Below are 17,035 nucleotides of genomic sequence, written 5' to 3' on the forward strand. Positions count from 1 at the left end.
AAAACAGAATTGTAGAATATTGTGTTCTTTAACAAGCTCTTTATCACTCTCCGCCAGTCAATACATTTTGATCTTCTCTCACTCCCTATTCACTATGAAGAAAGTGGGAGCCTGTAAAACAGAATAACATAATACAACTTGTTGTTTTAACAAGTCCTTTAAAAGTCCTTATGTCTGCAAGTAGATCTCACTCCATGGATGTCACCAATACTTAACAGCATATGGTGTCATTATTCACATACTCTTTTTAATATTGATCAAGGGACTTTACGTTCCTTATCATTCAAGAAGATTTTAAAAACCGGCATCTCAATGATACGCTGTCATACATAAGCTCTTAGCGTTTTAACGTTTTGATCACAAAACATTTTCAAAGTAAGACGATAAAGATGACACGTTCTTTGTATCCGTAGAGGCATGAACATTAGCGTTCTGCCCCGCAAAAACAAGCTTTCATGTGTAAAAATAGCCCTGGATTAAAGAAGAAACGGCTAAGAAATATGGGACATAAAATATGAAACTTCACATGAGTTTCTTGATGAACAATTATTTAATGAAGTAAGCCTTAAATGGGAATCGAAGGGTTTGTTGTTGCTTAAAAAATACTCATCAGCCTGAAGTTAAAATGACAGTATTTCTTTTATGATTTCTAAGCTAATTTCAGGTCTCACATATCAGTTGCTCGAATCAGCATGATCTTTTGGAAGGCAAAAATGGTCCAGAATTATACATTTTGGTTGTAGATTATTCCGGCTTGTAATTTCTCTACCAGTTTGTCACTCAAACTTTAAGTTTAGGGAAAAATCTCACATTTAGAGGAGGTGGGGAAGTGTCTCCCTTGTTTACCCATCCATTATTCAGCAGCCCGACCCTCCCCTGGGCAAGAGTGAGTTCTGAGACCTTTTAAATGAATCAAAAGGCTGAGCCAGTGTGTCTCATGCCTTCCTTTCTTGGAATAATTTCTGCGTTTCACCCACACACCCAAACCAACACTGTGCCCACTCCTCTAAAAATGATGTATGGACCATCAGGACTAGCAGCGAAGGCTTTGGTGATTGTATTGTATTTCTCATATCATGCATTCCTAATGAAACCGTTCTGCATACGTGTGCCTGTGTGTGACAGTGACAGTGAGTGAAAGTGTGTGTGGGCTGCAGGGAGATTGCAAAGGTGCTATAGATAGCTTAGACTCCATCCTCATTTTCTGCTGTGGGATATGGTGATGAAAACGGAAATGTGCTTCAACAATACCGGTGCTGCTCCTGTAAGACTTTAAACGAGGCGCCGGATGTTCTTCCCTTGCTTTAGGGCATTAAACCTGGGCGCTTTGAGTGCTGATGTTTACGGGCACCACCTTTTTCCCCCTTTTTAGAATGTGTGTAGGACTATAGGAAACACGAATGGACACTTAGTCCCTCTGGAAACGCATGTTTACACTGCATAACACACTGGCTTGATTAATGTGACAGCATAATCGTGGATCGTTGTGTGGATATTTTCCTGATGAGCTGAATAATTTTGCACGCAACAGTGCATAAAGAGAAGCTGTACAGCCACTGCTGCCCACACAGCAGATCAAGAGTTCCAGGCTATTTTAGGGCAATCTATATTTTTTCTCGTTTTACCTACACTTCTGTTCTATGAGTTTGAAAAGGTGTCATATAGCTGTGTGGGGACATGATCAAAATAAACTGTGAAGCTTAGAAACTGGCTCAGCGCCTGCATATTTGGCAATTAGGGAATGTAACACCTTGAGTGTAAAACAAGTTGGAACTGAGTACCGTGACCTTAGTGCGATGAAGCAGCAATTAAAGCAAGATGAGGAGCTGAGCATTCTTCCGCAGCTGTGCAACAAATCAAATTGAAATGCTACAGCTCCTGTCAACTCAGTGCTGCTCTGGCATTTTTTTTTTTTTTTAAACTTGTCAAATTGACTTGCTAGTGTCAAATACTCATAGCTCTTTCATTTAACAAAGCGGCAATGTAGCAATTATGTTCAGAATTGTGAGGAGGAGCTTTTTAGCTCCTGCACCATATCATTAAGGTGATTAAAAAAGAAAAAAACATTCTATATATTTCCATAAAGTTGAAAGGGCATAGCAGACATTTGAATAATTTAACTAAGCCCTTTGAGCTCTATCTATGCACTAAGAGAAAGGACTCCAGCCAGACCATTATTAAATGTCAATATTAATTGCTAAATAGTACAATAAAAATATATGTGACCCGCTCTATCAAAATCAGTCGGAATTCGCAACGGCTCATTTCAAAATAAACGTGAATTTGCGTAAAAAAATAGTCTTGGCTTTCAGAATATGAAACTATTATTTCCAAAATCACACGATAAATACATTTGAAGCTTGTAAAGGGAAGATGACAGCTCTCACTCGCCACTCGCCACTCTGCTCTTCCGCAGCGCAGCTCTCCCCACACAAACACAAAAATGCACAAACACACACACGTACACACTAGGGCTGAACGATTAATCGATTTTAAATCGAAATCGTGATTTGAAATGATGTGATTATCGCAAAGCCTGCGATTTTTTTGTTAAAATAAAAAAAAAAATTCTTTAAAAAAAACGAAAATGTCTTGTGTGTCAGTCATCCACACCAATCAGAAGTGCTGTGCTCCACATGTACCAGCCATTGTTAACCAATCAGAAGTGGCCCATGATAGAAGGTGATAGAGAGATTGATCCAATCACCTGCCAAGTATTTTAAGTGCCTGCCCTTCTCCAAATGGCTTCCAATGGAGCTTTCCTAGATGGTTTGGTGAAACAACCCATCTGAGTCAGGTTAGTAATGCTCCATCACATGTTTTACATCTATTACAGGGTGAGTCTTAAACTGAAGCTTGACTTTAAAGCAACCGAACGGAAGTTTCATGTAAGTTTAGTTCTTTCACTCGTAGCTCGGGCTGCGGGGGTGCTAGAGACGGGAGCACGTTGAGACGACCTTCCTGGATATGGCCGCATTTTACAATAAACTTCCGTTGGGTCGCTTAAAAACAAATATCGCAAATCTAATCGCAATCACAATATCTCTCCGAAAAATCGCAATTAGATTATTTCCCCAAACCGTGCAGCCCTAGTACACACACACACACACACACACACACACACACACACACACACACACACACACACACACACACACACACACACACACACACACACACACACACACACACACACACACACACACACACACACACACACACACACACACACACAAGCTTCCCCAGACCAGTAATCCAAACAAAAATATCTTCCCTCCGTACTACTTTGATCATTTGCTCCGCTAATAATCAATCAGATCGATGGATTCCAGAGAAGAGACAACTTTAAAGGCCTTTTTCTCAAAATGATGTCTCGGTAACAGTCATTATATACAGTAATGTGACATATTTTGCTTAATATTTGGAGTACAAAAACAATCCTGATATCATTAGAACGCTAGGAATCTCCTCTTCCCAACAGTGTATACAACTCAAAATGTGTCTTCGGGTCAATGCGACTGATTTCGATGGACATATGTCTGAAGACAGGTTTTAAACTAATATAAACTAACTTTTCAGTTTCCACTATGGTTCTACATTATAATAGGGACCATTATCCGTCAGAGTGCTTGGTTTGGATCAAGTGGCTAAACTATTGGCTTGAATAAAACCTGATCTATTCAACATGAAAATAAAACCAATAGCAATAAACAATATTTGCTTTCCTCCAAAGTATGTATTTTCTCTTTATTACACTTTGTTAATTCTAGTAAGCTCTCATAGTTACTGCTTGAGCATCATTACTTATTTGAAAAGACACTCAAGTATTCACTATATCCTTCTGTTTAGTTTTTATTCTTCTAGTTTCTCATTCAAAACCCCTTCAGAACTTGAACGTAACCCTTGACACAATCTCAAGTGATGATCACACAAAGATTGTGAGTGTTATCAAATACAAAACATGTAAAACAAATCTGATATTTATTTTGTCATTTTCTTTGTATTATTCTAATAAAGTGAGCAGGAAAATCAGAGACAATGATTTCCTTTAGCCTGTCAGGTGCTGACAGTTGACCTTTTCCATTAGCAGTGGTGAATAAGCCCAGGGCCTGTGCCCTTCACCTGTCTCCTATTGAGCATGAGCAGAGCATGTAGTACATGTTACCCCTGAGTAACCCTCTAAACCAAATATGAGGCCCCATCACTCATACTGAGCAAAGTCAAGGCTGGCAATTCTCCTGGGTGCTGACAGCAGGACAACAAGCTGATGCTTCACTGTTCTTTGCTAAAAGGATTCACTCATCAGGAAGATGCCAACATGTAGCATCCATATCCCTCCACTCACTCAGTAATCTTAGTCTCATTGGTGAGGTAGAAGTTTTTATAAATATTAAAGGGAGATTAGTATATCAATCTTAGAAATATGTAGTCTTAAAGTCTTGGTATGCAAAATCCACTTTTTCATGTCTTGTATACATAAACCTGTGTCCCCTCTGTGTAAAGAGATTCTGAAAGTTTCAGGAAAAAATATTCGCTCACTTTTTGTCCTGATCCATTTATATAAAAACCTGTCTGAAAATGAGCTGATCAGATTTCGGACACTTTATGATGTCATAACATTTTCTCAATATCAACTACACATACAAGTTCCAAATTGAGAACTGTCGCTCCTTCCAAAGTCAGAGCATTGTTTTTTCTTTCCTTCTCTTAACAAGAAGAAAGTTGTTTTTTGTGTGATATATCAGACAGACAATTACCAACTTGCCATACAACCGAGTCCCTCTCCTTTCTGCTGTCTCATATCAATTCAAGAAATCAAGCTGAATAAATAGGAAATGCTGAAGAACTAAAAGTGTATCTGTTTGTTTCTTCAAAAGCTGATGAGCTAAGAAGTATTATGCTAGCCAGCCGTGAAGATGCCAGTGGTAATCAGCCTCAATAGTTCAACATCTTCGATGGCTTTCTTAGGTCGCATTCACACCTAATATTCTGCTTCTCTGTTGCGCACCAAACAACAGTTTACGTTCGGTTTGCGTTCACACGGGCAAAACTCAAACTATAAACTTCAAACACAAGTCATGCACACGGAAATGCTGTTCTACAATTGTTCAGACATTAAGGGGGTAAAAACGCAAATCCCGGCAATTTCTACCAGAGCCTCCGCCATGGAGCATCGACAGGTTATTTTCATACTGCTGTTAATGGAGCTGAGAGCATATCAACAGACTCTAGCTGAAGGCTCATCAGACAACGTGCGAAAAAAAACATTATAACACATATAATGAGAGATGTTCTGCAGTAAGGAGGGGCGTTTCACCGACGACAGGTGGCTCTGACTTTTATGTATAGTTGACGGATAATTTTTACTTTACACGACACTGTTCAACACTTCATTCTGCTTCACTCTTTCGCTAAAGATTTTGAAGACATCCGCTTTCTCGTGTTTTGCGTAAATCCTACGCTTCCTATGTTTTGGTTTCAGACTGATGAACCGCTCCAGAGTTTACTTGCAAGCGGTCTGAGACCACCTCTTTAAAGCAGACCAGAGTACAGTTGTTTAGTTCACTTCAGAGGTCTCGGACTGTGTTCACACCAACCCAAACGAACCGCTAACCCAAGTCTATTGTGGACTGAATAAGGAATTTTAAATGCATTTTCTCTTTAAATAATGAAAGTATTGTAAATGAATCAAAGCACCAGCACTGTGAATTAAACCGCATTGGGAGTTGACTGCAATAATTCAAAGACATTTTTAGGTGTTTTGCTTTTATTCGATAGTAATAAAGTATAAGACAAAAGACGTAGTAGCATTATTTGGAAAAGGAGCTCTTCGGTTTGCATTGTTGCAAGAAATTAGCTCAAGACATAATAAGATAAAAAGTAAGATACGTTCTGACTCTTTGCTAAAAAGGTCAGAAAACCTTTCATGCAGAATGAGCTCTATGGAATGACTGCAGTCTTTCAGTAAGGTTTCAGAGTTACACACATTGTGTCCTCATCAAACCTGTCATAAAACGATTCATTGGCATGATGAACAGCGGGGAGCTTTCATTTGATGCCATTGCCCATTCATTGACATTTATAGAACAGCGCCTTTTAAAGCACTCCTGCTGGAAAACTTTGTGAGCGTCTATGGAATAAATGTGGACAAAGAATATGGCATATAGCTGAACAAATTACGACTACATCATTAAAAATAAGAGATGATTAAGAGTTTTCTAACTGCCTGAGGAAGATCATCTTTGGGATATCTCTCATGGAGTTCAATTAAAGGAGAGGAGCAAAGGGGATTCTCCAATGAATTCAAAAGGCATGACTTTAATGAACACAAGATTGAATCAGTGCCTTTATGTCTGCAGGAGCATGCCTCTGCCTTGACGGCTACATGAAGGACCCGGTCCATAAGCACCTCTGCATCCGCAGTGAGTGGGGGCCCAATCAGGGGTAAGTTCGAATAATCACCTCATGATGCTTTATGATGCTCATTATCAAGCAGAGGGAATGGTAGAAAACTCATTTACAACAAGGGAATCCTCCTACACATCCAACAAGGCCATCCATTTGGTTCAACAGATTAATCCAAAGGAGCTGTGATGTTGCCAATGCCAATTCATTTTCTGTATCAGACAAGCTGCAGGAAGTACATATTCATACACAACTAAATACATAGATTATTCATAAAATACAGAGTTTTAGTGCTGTAACACTTATTTATTTAAACGTAAGTTATTTTACTGTAAACAAACAATATGATAAAGATTAGGTGTTAAGTAATTATAAATGATACTAAAATGAATTTGTTTGTGTAATGTGATAATGTGTACTCTATGTCTTGACAAGTGTTATTGTAGGTTAAGGTTAGGTTCAAACTGTAGCATTGCTATAATTGTGTTCTGTCATGGTCAAAGCACTCCGTAAAGGAATTGTTATTAAATGTGCTTCACAAACAAATTAAACTTAATTTGAACTGACCTAAAGGTTTAAAGCTTTCAAAGAAGCCATACTAACTATACATCGTAATGCCTGGCTGAACGCATCACAATGCTTTGCTTTGTATATCTATTTGTAAACTCTGGTAATCTAGCAATTTAATTAATATTTTAATTGTATGAGAAGTGCTGCACGAATGAAGAGTAATTCCATCTTTATGTTTTAAACTGTTGGAGTTCCTTTCAACCCATTATACGACACAGTCCTAAAAAGACAGTTGTATGTATTTTAGTACCACCATTAAACCACTTTTTTAGTTGATAGTGAGTCAGTAAAGTTGTTGGAGCTTTATCAAGCTTTTGGGGCTGCCCATTTCTTTGGGTGCAAGGTCACTTCCTCTATATTACATAAATGATTTCAACTGATTACTTGATACCTCTTGGCATTAAAAATGCTGTTTCAGGCCTCATCCCGGGAAGTCATATAAACGCTTAATTGGGTTCATATCTGCTTGTTTAAAAAGTCCTTGACATTTGGCTAACACCCCAGCCACAGTGCCATACACCGGGTCACCACTCAGGGTGCCACTGTCCCAGAGAGTTCTGCTCACATCAATAAGACAGTAGTGTGGAGGTACAGGGGAGTTCCCACTTATATCCCACAAACCATGCGAGAATAACGAGATTATGATGAAATGAGTTTAATTCTACACAATAATTCTACCATACTGTAAAAAGATACACATTTTTTAAGTGTCAGAGGTTGTGCCATATTATTGATACCATGATATCAATGTGATTTTATATGATTGTTATTACATATTTGGACGAAGCACCGCTATTTGTCCAATATTTTTTTACAGAAAACAAATATCCAAGACAAATAATTGATTTGTGAACCATTTTCAAGTATTGAAAATTATTTATAGAAATGTTTCAAAAAATAGTGTACAATGATACAAGCATGTAACCTAATTTATATCTTGCCGAAAAGATAATGGCAGGCAACAATTAGGAAATAAATACAAGCAATAACATGTTGTGATTCAGCATGACCGAAAGAAACATACCAAAAAGTCACATACAAGTGTTCATTAAGATTTAATTCATGAAAAGTTTACTGTAAATGCACAATAAATACATTTTTATTAACAGTTTATATATTAATAAATTCTTCATTATTTCATCACTCTACAATTATAATGTATTCCAGATAACATTTTAAGTTGTCATGTATTCCGTTTTACCCTTATTTACAGTATTTAGATGTAAACATGAAAACAAATGACCCCGTAATGATTTTTTAAGATATTTATCTGCAACACTGCCCAAGTTGCCAGCAAATGAGTTATCAAGCTCAAAACACACAGGAAAGATGATTGAAACAGGTCAAATATGATATGGGAAAACAAATACTCAGCACTAAAGCATACTATTTTAAATATCACTTTCCTTTGTTACCCATTCCGACCTCAGTGAACGTTCAAAACACATAATTACTGTGGTCATCATTATTGTATACATCTGAATGTTTCCGTTAGCCCACCCTACTGTGCCCCCTCTATATCTCATTTCCACGGCGCTCCCCGTGTCCCCTGTCTCTGTGTGACAGAGTGGGCACCCTGGGGTGACCTAAATGTTTAATGACCACAGCCTGTGGCATGAAGGTGTCCCTCCCTCTTCCCCGATGTTCTTTTGGCTTACTGTAGTGTAGGAGTTTGCTCAGAATGACATCGGGACCCTGTCACTTCTCCTCCTCGCACTCTCACTTTGCAGACTGTTTAGTCCCCGAGCTGCCACTCCCCATTAATCTCCATCATTCTCCCTCTATCACTTCTGCTTCTTGGTATCAGCCTCCTCCCCTCCATTCTCCTCTCTTACTCTCTCTCTGAGTTTTTGTTTCCTTGTCTGTTCTCTCTGTCACCCTCTTCCTCACCCCCCCCCCCCCCCCCCCGCTCTGTGTCCCTTCTCCCATTATGTCTCATCCTGTCATCCTCTCTTGTCCCCTCCCCTGGTAAACAGATATGAGCCAAAGTCACATTGCATGTCAGCTGCTGCAGAACACATTTTTCAATCAGCATGTTTACACAGAGCACACATCGTAATGCTGCTTGTGATTTTTCGGGGGCTCCGGAAGGCGGGAATGACTCAAAGCGAGACACTGAAACACGGCCCTGTGATTTTAGCAGGGTTTATATTATGAGGATGGGTGCACATCTCACTCTTTGATTTTAACACACAGTTTTATTCTCTCTCCTCTGTTTTTGTCTCTTCCTCTGATCTCTTCTTTTATCAATGTCAGTCCCTGGCCTTACACCATCTTCCAGCGCGGGTTTGATCTTGTGATGGGAGAACAGCCCTCTGATCGCATTTTCAGGTAATGGTGAACTTCACAGAACTTTGTTTTTTTATCCCGCTACATGTTTCCATGGTGCTGCACAAAAGATCGGGCAGTCAAACTTCACGTTATAACTCTGGTTACGCTAGCTTTGATTTCTCTCCCTCTCAGGATTAAGGGATAACGGTGAGCTCTGGCTGTGGAACGCCTTCTGTAACTATGTTTTGTTTTAGAGGTGTAATAGAGTGGGAAATTCTCAAAGAGAAGAAAAATAGAAGCAAAAAAATGGGCCACTTTATTTTCTCTCAGGTCAAATAATCGTTACGTTTTGATTAATTTTAGAGCAGTGAGTTTTTTGATTGATTAGAAAAGAGAATTCAATTTGGAAGACATCAATTAATTATCGGGCAATAAGAATTGTTTTGAAAGTGTTTTCACAAGTGTGAGTCTCAATGTCCTCAGCAATAGGACAACGGTACAGGTTTTCCTAAAAAAGGAGTCAAAAGACAACGTAATCAAGTCTTTGTTAGGTCCGTGGCTATAAGGCCAAAGAAGAAAACTACAACGTGTAAGATTACCTTTTTGCCCTATTTGCTTTTTTTTTTATTCTATATTAAGGAGTGCAGATTTAACAGTCAATACAACACTTTTTCACATTTCCTGGTTCTGCTTTTCTTATTACAGGAAATTGCACTACTACCCGTTACATATAAGAAAACAATCAGAATCCCCCCCCACACCCTCACACCCTCACAAGAACTGGAAAGCTGGTTGCCTTTTTTTAATAGTACAGCCAAAGATGCACAGGAAAGGGCAAGACAGAATGTAACTTGAAAACGTGAGCTGCTGGGTGCCAAAGACATACATCTTCAAACAGTAAACAAAGACCTGTTTGGTCCACATGAAGGCCATGTCACAACTTACATTGTTGATAGACACGTTACCTGTATTAAACAGACTCAGAGCAACATTGACATCCCGTTGGACTTGTGTTAGCGCCGACCCAACACATGCAAGTCCAGTCACTCTCCTTGCAGCTGGGTATTAGTATCGAATGACACCTAAAGGGGGCTGCCTAATGCTCCACAAACAGAAAGAAGCTAAAAGACTCTTGTACGCTTCGTGACTGCCCAGCACCAAACAGCAGACAGGCACAGTTAAGAGACTAACTGGTAAATAGAGTGAAACACGTATTTGCCAGATTCTCCTCACTGGAGTTGGTGGACAGTGAGGCGAGACAAAGATACCTGCGTACCTTATGGAAAGCACCAGCAATTTTCATTTAAAAAGTCAAATGTGACACTGCGACACAAAGATCTCTTAAATCCAAATGATGCACTTATAAAATAGCAGTGAACGTAAAAAGGAGTGCAAATATGTTGTCTGATTCCTGTATTCGTTAGCTATTTTCTGATTTAGCCCCTGTACAAAATGTTGAACTGTTTATTCGCGGTTGAGACCCAAAACTGACTTTTCAATATATTATTTTTCAGGTAGCAATAAAAAAACTCCTCAAAAATGCAAACAGTGATGTGTGCTTACAGAGTAAATATGCAACTGTTAGCTAAAACCTTTCTAATGTCGACCTTTTTAACGTAATAATGACATTGTGGTTCTACACCTCGTTCCCCTGCCATTCTGTTACGCTGTTTTAAGAATGAAAACAAAATGTATAATCTTTAATAAATCAAGATTTGTGTAATGTTTTAACTCAGTTACAGTATTTCATGACATGGGTAAGGGTTAGTAAATATGCCTTAAGAAGAGCAAATATAGTTGTCAAGAAGGCCTTTGCTATGTTCATTGAAGCCAGTTCACAAAGAAACAAACAGTAGAACACTTGTGTGTGCCAGAGGTTTCTAACAATGTGTATAACTGTATTTTATCCCAAAATGATTAGTTTCCTGGCTTGAGACAGAGCAGATCAAACAAAAATGTGCTACTGCCTTCATTACAAGTCGTTCCATGCAGCAAAAACAACAAAAGACATAGTTGATACTGCTTACAATAAAAAGGAAACCCAGAGTTTATCTGGCAACTGTAAGTATTGTGTTTATGTTATGAACAGGACAGGAGGCTACCATCGTGCTAATATCTCTAAGATACATTGCCCTCCCTGCTTGGATGTTTTTTGCACGAAGGCTTTTGCTTCTCACTCTGTCCAGGCGTGCAGTTTAAAATGTCTTTGTCCTCAGACTGCTCCAACCCAGCTATCCATCCTAATTCAAATGGTTCAGCCTCTAGCTTTGAACTTCGCCGAGCAACCCTGTCGGCTCCTGGCGCCGGAAAGAGACCTTGAATATCAGCAAGCAGTGTGAGAGCCATGCAGCCAGCATTTTGTCTGCCAAAGAACATATTATCATAAACTAACAGGAGTCAATTAGGCAATTAGAATCACAGTGGTATAGAGAATAAATGATAACAAAGAAAAAAACAAGGATAGGCACATTTATCACGTGTAAGAAGAGAAAAGTGCTTAAAGTCAGCATTCAATCACACAGTGTTTGCCATTCGCACGATATTAACCACGGAGAATTACTCTAAGGACTGCAAACATGTTTTCCACTCGACAACAGTTTTCTCACAGGAACTCTTAGTGTTATGCTCCTCCAGTTTCTCTCCAGGTGAACCAGATAGGTCATAAAGCAGCACACCAGTCCCTAGATGTCCATTATGAAGTGGTGCTTGTTTAGCGTCCGCTAATTTGTCCTGTGGTCACACATACGTCATACTGCTTCAATGGGGTTTTCATTTCTCGTGAAGTGACTCATTGGAGAAGTGGTAACACCTTGCAAATTCTAATACATAAATATTACATTTGTTTGTACTGCTTATTACTTGCTGGAACCAAGTGTTTTTATAATAAATGGAGGGAAGGCAGCACTCTGATCCACAGGACACTTGACTTTGAAACAAAGGAGGAGTAATTGGGTGGATGTAATTAAGTGTTCTATTTCCACAATGGTTTAATCCGTCTGTTCTTAAAGTGATTGGTAAATATGCAGTTCCCACAATCCACTGCCCTTTCCTAATGCTCAGTTGGCAATTCATTTAATGCAAATTCAATTCAATGGTGAAGGAGGAAATGTGTTTAGTCTGCATAAAAAATGGTTGTTAACCATTTGAATCAACAAGTTCCATTATTTTGTGCTACAAGTATTCATGAATAATTTATCAGCAGTAATAATACATTTGATGTTAATCAGCGTGCTCGGTTTGGCTTAAAGTCGGAAGTATCACTTTTCAGCTGCAAAGTGTTTAAAGATTGATGATATTCATTGACTCACAACTAAAGAATAGTTTTAAAGCTTTTTGTTCCAGACATCTGTTGTTTACAGATTTATGGGCCTGTTTGGTCTCAGGGGAAGCTCTTATTGGCCCTTTTTTGTCAGGGTTTCTCATTTGGTATGCGTTGCGTCCATTAGCACACAGTGTCCTTCTGCCCCAAAAAGAGTTATGCAAAAAGGATAACTTTGCTCAAAGGTAATATACATACCCTCTAAGCAACTCGACGCCATTATTCTAAAGCATTGAGGCAGCAAAAACATTTATCTTTGACAAGTAGATAATATGACGTCTCACGGCGGTGGTTTTTGCACTACAGGAAAAATACTCCTTTGTAGATTGATTACGTAAAGGGGAACTGCTTACATTTCTACACAAAAAGATCAGTGTGAGTTATTTTGTCCTAGTTTTTTTACCTACGCCATGGAGTTTAAGTATTGGGCTTGATTTGGTCTGTCTGTAAATGTTGAATATACTTTTCTACGTTTCCCGTCTTTCCATCCCTCAATGCATTTTTACATACGAGCAGTGTTCACCCATTCACACTTAGGAAGAGGCTGCCATAAAAGATACCACCTGATCAGAGAACCTCCCTCTGGCATGAACTTAAGGATTTTAGCATTTGCAGACCATTTACATGCACAAAAACCTATATAAAACACTACAGGAAAGGGAAAACTCTAGATAGCATGTTAGGGCTCCATTAAAAACAGCACAACAAGTTTGATGTGGTGATTCTTCCAAAAAGTATACCAGTGATTTTTTTCTTTGTTGCATTATACTGAGTTACCCTAGTTTCTTGTATTATTTTAAACGAGCTAAAACCTGTGACCTTACCTGTCTAACTCACCCTTATTTCCCTCTGTAGATTCACATACACCTTAGGAGAAGGGATGTGGCTGCCGTTGAGTAAAAGCTTTGTCATCCCCCCCCGCCGAGCTAGCCATCAACCCTTCAGCAAAGTGCAAGACGGACATGACAGTCATGGAGGACGCGGTGGACGTAAGGTGAGATGACATGTACTGGTACCACTTACCACTCTTACTTTCCTGTGAGGACACTCCTGAGACATGATGACAGAAGCCCCCGCTACTGAAATAAAGGTTTTCATGAGGCTGTGAAGCAGGGTAGAATCTTGCTGATTGTTGCATTAAACTGAGCTGTACTAAAGCTGCACAGAAAGGAATCTCTGCCCACTTTGTTTGGTTTTTGATGAAGCCTCATAAAACAAAGAAAGCACAAATCGGTTTTTGGATAAATATTCCTCACGATCATCTTTTTCATCCATCATCCTCTGGAATCTATCTGATACTCTCTTACCGTCTCACTGATTTGTATTCTCACTTAATCATCGTTTGGTGTTGATTTACAATTGTTGCAGTGAGTGTTAAGCAGCCATGTGAGGTTGATGCCGAGGTGTTAGCGGTCATGATTCAGGGTAATAAAACTCAACACAAAATCAATTATAAAGACGCAGAAAACCCAGAGTGGAAAAAACAAGAATGAGAAGAAATAATTGCTCTGCATTTCAAAGCCAAGAAGAGCATTGTGGTTGTTAAATGGTTCATAACTCCTCCAATGAAAATCTGTTCAGTGTGGAACGACTCTGTTTGTGTCTGGGCTGCAGAGAGCCGTAAGCGAGCCAAAACAATGCTGCAGTATTGAACTGCACTGGAGAAGCAACATCATTATTTAGCTATTTTGCTTTGCTAGCACTCCAGAACTTTGGTCCAGAATAAGACCTCGTCATATCAAGATGGACATGTTAAAAACTAGGGATGAAGTTAAGGGAAATGTAACGATCTGTGCATGTCTATTGAATATTCTCTGGATTTTCCAACAGATAAAGCCTTTCTTTGTTTAGGATCCCCTTACCATTCATCTATAATGCTACCAAGATGCCAACTGTTGCTGTGCCCTAGCTCCAAACCTCCTATCAGAAAGAAATCAAAAGTATTTGAGTATTTGTGGAACAACGCAGAAAAATTGAAAAACAGTTGACTGTTAAGCTTAATTTATGCATTTTCATTGACAGCCTGTTGGTAGATGCTGACAAAAATAATTCTGATGTTTTTCTATATTTGGGCTTGACAGGGTTACATCTGTTTTTATGCATTCTTTACAAAATAGTAAAAAAAAGTATACTTACTTATACAGAATATACTTTAAACTACTCACCACCTACAAAGCCCTCAACAACCTGACCTTTACCATCTCACCTCTTCCATCATCATATCCCCTACAATTTTCTTAAAGGCATTTTGGCCTCAATAGCTAGTCTTTTTAAATTCAGCACAATGTTTATCCTATTAATTTCACACCAATGCATTTTAAAATAGACAATAAAATAGGGCAAAGCGTATCCCCCAAACACTTCCATCCAAACATGGTCACTTCTTGGTCAAAAAACAAACAAAGGGAAGACCATGGAAATTCCAAATGTGAGGCTTCAACAGTCGTTCACATACATATTAGTGACATCCACTTGTTCCATATTTTTCATAAACAAATTATTTCCTCTGAAGGCGACTTAGGCAAGATGTCATTCCTGGTCCAATTTGTGATCACTCTGTTTTTCTCCGCTGTTATTGGGTATACTACTTTCTATTTATAACTTAGCGCAGTGGTTCCCAAAGTGGGGGGCACGCCCCCCCCCGGTGGGCGCAGAGGCATGACAAGGGGGGCGCGAGAGACCAGATGGAAAAATGGTTATTAAAAATATATATATATTTAAAAAAAAAAGAAATCATAATTTGAAAAATTATTGATTCGAAAATAATATGATGCAGTACAGTACTATTACGTCTGGGTCTCTGTGTTTCATTAAAGCTCGGCTCTGTGTGTGTGTGGAACGAACCATTTTGTGTACATGCGCACCGGTACCGGAGATCGTTGTTGTTAGCTTCTGGTGCTAGCGAGCTACGCTAACAGATATAAGGAGTTTTTTCAACAACAAAGTGGAGGAGAGTCCTCTCCTGTCAGACTGAGAGACTCAGTGAGCTAAAGGACTCTCTCAGTGTTATCTCAGTGGGTCTCAAACGTTTTGGTCACCATTAAACAATTATTTCCGAGGCACACGTTTATATGACCATTATAGTTATAAAAAAAAAATAAGAGAATGAATGAAAAACAGGTATGAAATACTATATGACAGTAAAAAAAGAATAACGTTTAAAAGGGTGATTTGTAAAATATCCATAAAGAAAAAGTAAATCTGTTTACAGTTCTGTTTCATATGGGTGTTGAGAGATGTATCCATATATATCTTAATGTTGCTCTCAAAGTGTACCAGATTGATGCTTTTAACTTCAATATTTAAAAATAAATCTTCCCGGGGGAGCTTGCCCCAGGACCCCCCTATGTGAGGTCCACACACAACCTATACAAATAGCACTTTACCCCTGCTTACACCTACTGTATATGCCGTGAGCTGATTATCGAGCCTTCATTGTAACAGTTGCAGGTGCGTTGTGTATATGCGTGGGGATTGTTGCAAATGAATGGGAAACCCTAAATGTTTGAGCACCCTCTATGAAACGTCAAGCTACCCCACAGCACCCCCAAAATAAATCTCTGGCGCCGCCACTGAGCCTGACTTGTGTTGGGGGGGGCCCGACTTTTTTTTTTCTCCAAAGGGGGGGCCTGACAGAAAAAGTTTGAGAACCACTGACTTCGTGGAAGACAGAGCTATACACTATCATCCAACTTAACTTGTTCAACAGCATCGTCAATCACCAAAGAGTAAACGTGACTGCATCTGGTCTGACAGCATTATGCCCTAGCATAAAGTCCGTGTGAACAGAATACGTTTGGGGGAAGTGGTACGTACGTTAATGTGGGATTTGTCTTTTAGTGAATGCTGGAACATGCCCTGTCAACAAGTTAGTGTGCGCAACCGTGTCAGATCCTGCCCTAATTTGCCGCTGGTTATTTGCCCTGTGAACATAATGTCAGGTGAAATTAGTCTCACTATGATCCCCATCATTTTTCTCATTAGCATGAAGGCACTCAAGAAGTTAATTTTGTCCCTGCCAGGGGCTAATTTCAAACCTTTTTGGATGAGTGAGATAGTTAGTTGTCCTACAATAAGAATACAATAAAATAAAACTTATACTTAAACTTATTCTTGTAGTTGTTTTCCAAAGCCAATCATGACAATAAGTATGTGATGTTGCTTACAGCAGGGATGATTACAGGTTTTTTACAGCCATTATACAGTACATCGTATAGTGACTGTCCCCGGGGTCCCCGGTCCCTACCCTTTGGTAGCCATCATTTTCTCCCTAGGTGGCCGCAATTGTGTTGGCGCATTACTTCTGAAGGGATTTATTTACCATGGCCAAACACACGAGCTGTGTTTCTAAGACCACTCAGCAGTCGTTTTATTTCTTTCAAAAATCCAATATTGGGATTTCCTCAAGGTAAGGTAAGGTACATTTATTTATATAGCACATTTTCAGGCACAAAGCCAATTCAAAGTGCT

At 39.2% G+C, this 17,035-nt stretch overlaps 1 protein-coding gene across 1 annotated transcript in view; it reads left to right on the forward strand.

Annotated features, from left to right (window-relative positions):
* The window catches only part of astn1 (astrotactin 1), a gene marked incomplete at its 3' end in the record, with an annotated part of 248,725 nt that overhangs the window by 136,090 nt on the left and 95,600 nt on the right, over positions 1 to 17,035 (forward strand). The window contains 4 exon segments of the mRNA XM_034196281.1: positions 6,360 to 6,444; positions 9,232 to 9,306; positions 13,421 to 13,478; positions 13,480 to 13,559. Coding sequence (XP_034052172.1) covers positions 6,360 to 6,444; positions 9,232 to 9,306; positions 13,421 to 13,478; positions 13,480 to 13,559 — 298 coding nt within the window.

This window comes from Gymnodraco acuticeps, unplaced genomic scaffold (genome assembly GCF_902827175.1).
Source record: "Gymnodraco acuticeps unplaced genomic scaffold, fGymAcu1.1, whole genome shotgun sequence".
Classification (NCBI taxonomy): Eukaryota; Metazoa; Chordata; class Actinopteri; order Perciformes; family Bathydraconidae; genus Gymnodraco; species Gymnodraco acuticeps.